At 43.8% G+C, this 2,838-nt stretch overlaps 1 protein-coding gene across 1 annotated transcript in view; it reads left to right on the top strand.

Annotated features, from left to right (window-relative positions):
- LOC113206467 (gastrula zinc finger protein XlCGF8.2DB-like) overlaps positions 1 to 1,953 on the top strand; it is a 2,891-nt gene extending 938 nt beyond the window's left edge. Inside the window, exon 2 of the mRNA XM_052270231.1 lies at positions 71 to 1,953. Coding sequence (XP_052126191.1) covers positions 71 to 218 — 148 coding nt within the window. The 3' untranslated portion in view covers positions 219 to 1,953. The remainder of the gene's footprint in view (positions 1 to 70) is intronic.
- The last annotated feature ends 885 nt before the right edge of the window (positions 1,954 to 2,838 follow it).

The raw sequence follows: 2,838 nt of genomic DNA, 5'->3' as shown, positions 1-2,838 counted from the left end.
ATGTCCTTGCAGCCCACTCCAGGACTCACACTGGCGAAAAACCATTTGAATGCGACGTTTGTCAGAAGAGGTTTAGATTTAGAGAAGGCCATTCTGCTCACGTCAAAACCCACACTGGCGAGAAACCGCATGAATGTCGCGATTGTGGAAAGCGGTTTGGCTATAAACATGTCCTTGCAGCCCACTCTAGGACTCACACTGGCGAAAAACCATTTTAATGCGACGTTTGCCAGAAGAGGCTCAGATTTAAAGAATGCCATTCTGCTCACGCCAGGACTCACACGGGCGAGAAACCATTTGAATGAGACGTTTGTAGGAGTCGTTTTTCTCACATGGTGACCTTATTCGTCACATCAGGATTCTTCTCATCGAGAAACCGTATGAATATGACGTTTGCAACGGGCGCTTCCGACAAAAATCTCATCTACGTTATCACGTCAAAATGCACTTTAATGTCGAGGACTTGTAAACATGTTATCTCTGCAGGAACCCGTTACTTAAAATTAAATTGTGATTATCTGTGTTTCTGTCAAGTAATCTTACATTTTTACTCACTCGAAAATCAAGCCAGGTGCAATGCTTTGTACAGTTTTGTTTGTCACTTGGCTTATGATACGTCTTCTTAAATAAAACAATATGATTCCCACTCCAATAAATAAAACTGGGAAAAGTTGTATTTCTCTGCATTGCTTTTTACTCTAAAAGACAATAAATTGAGGAAAACAAATGTTTTTTGTTTTGTTTTCTCTTCTCCCGGCCTTGTAGATAGCGGGTGCTGCATAGCACAAGGAGGCTTCGAGATGTCGTGCACGTGCATGGTGCTGGTGGTTTGCACCACTGCATATCAGCTCCCCCGAGGTTGGTCACGCGATGCTCCTGTTCCAGGTAGAGCGTCTGGGACAGCGTCGGGGCCGCCCTCCGCAGCCGACTGGCTCGGTCTGCGAGTCGGATGTGGAGGCCGTAGAAGAGAAGATCTCCGTGTTTGACGCCAGTGCAGGATGCGCGTCCGGGGGTGAGGTCGATCAGCTCGGGCTCGTGGTGACCGGGTGCTACTCGCTTAGCGCCCGCCGCGCGGAAGGCGCCGCTACCAGTGATAGCGAAGAAGGGCTAGAGGACGACGACGTCTCCCTGAAAAACGGGCAGGAGGCGCCCTGTGCGGAGGAAACGCCCGAGGGAAACTGTGAATCTCGTGACAACGAAGAGCCTCACGACGCCGAGCAGCAGAAGCAGACAATTGCAGTTCGAAAAAAAGTTGTTCATTTCGGGAAAAAAACATTCCAGTGTCAAGAATGCAGAAAGAACTTCAATCATAAAAATCACTTTGCTGCCCACGTCAGAACCCACACTGGCGAGAAACCTTTTGAGTGTGACATTTGTTTGAAGCGTTTCAATAGGAAATATCACCTTGATACCCACGTCAGGACCCACACTGGCGAGAAACCATTTGAGTGTGACATTTGTTTGAAGCGTTTCAATAGGAAATATCACTTTGATGTCCACGTCAGGACCCACACTGGCGAGTAACCAAGTGAATGTGAGGTTTGTGAGAGGGGTTTTCGCGTCAAGCAGGATCTTGTTCGTCACACGATGACTCACACTGACAAGGCGTAAGGTGACGTTTGAGAGGAGCGCTTCCGAAGGAACTCTAATCTGCGTAGTCACTCGAAGACACACTCTCTTGTCGAGTGCTTATAGAGGTTTAATCACTACTAGAAGCTAATTCTACCTATTCTGCTTCTCTGTGATTCTCGGCATTTCTGTGAAGTAGGTTGTTTCCCTTTAACTAGTATCCTCGGCCCCACCCATGGCTTTCTACTGTTTTGAGTCTTATATATTGCTGTGTTATTATATTAACGTAATTTTTCTATTTTTGTTTTCATGTTCTATATTTTAAGGTCTGCTTTTCGGGAGTCAAAATTCGCATCCCTGCTTCAATAAACAAAACTGCTCAAAGTTCTCTTTTCCTTCATTGAATTTTGTTGAGAATTATGGCTCAAAGGTATTTTGCGTTTTTTAAGAAAGATGAGTCAAGATGTCGTCCCCTCGGTCGTTCCGATACTTTCTGATATTATTGGGTCCAAAATAGGTACAGTATACACTCATACAGTGCTATATAAAAAGTTGCCATTTTCCAACACTCCTCAAATTTTTCTGTGCACATTTCCAATACAAACACAAATTCTGAACTTAAATTTTGCAACACATATCCAATTATTATTTAACACTCCAGGAGTGCTACCACTCCCATTCGGGTACTAGAACTGGGAAACCTGGGGAATCCTAGAACAGTGGGAATACTTTTCATCATTATAAATTTGCATTGTCACAATTTTACTACCTAAACATTGGTTTGCAAAACATATCAGTTTTGTTATGCTGTTTTATAAATGTCATAGTTTAAACTAGGTAGATGTACGCCAGACCACGTCTCGCGTAACAGGCTTCGCGATATCTCACGAAACACTGTTACGCTGCGACGCGCCTGGCATACATCTACCTAGGCCTGCGGCGCTGACACCCGAGTCGAGGAAAAGTCGTAAGTAGGCATTCAGCCCCAAAAGTCACAAATTTTGTTCCTCGGGGTTTTATTTTAATGAGTTATCCTACCGAAGACCATCAAATATCTGAGAAAAAACATAGAAATGTTTTGCGGTCATTTTGGTGTAGAAAAATCGCTCTGGTGTCTAAACGGTTAAAGATAGAGCCAAATAGACGAAATTTTCTACTTTGATGAGTTACCCCTTAGGAAAGAGTGAAAAAATATTTTAAAAAAACTTCATTTTGGGGACCTGAGGTTTTAGAATTTTTAAAAATCCAATTTTCGAGCCAGAATGCTCC

This window comes from Frankliniella occidentalis, unplaced genomic scaffold, assembly GCF_000697945.3.
Source record: "Frankliniella occidentalis isolate FOCC.00 unplaced genomic scaffold, Focc_3.1 Scaffold114, whole genome shotgun sequence".
Classification (NCBI taxonomy): domain Eukaryota; kingdom Metazoa; phylum Arthropoda; class Insecta; order Thysanoptera; family Thripidae; genus Frankliniella; species Frankliniella occidentalis.
The sequence above is the reverse complement of the archived record's forward strand: the minus strand, read 5'-3'. Positions and strand labels throughout refer to the sequence as shown.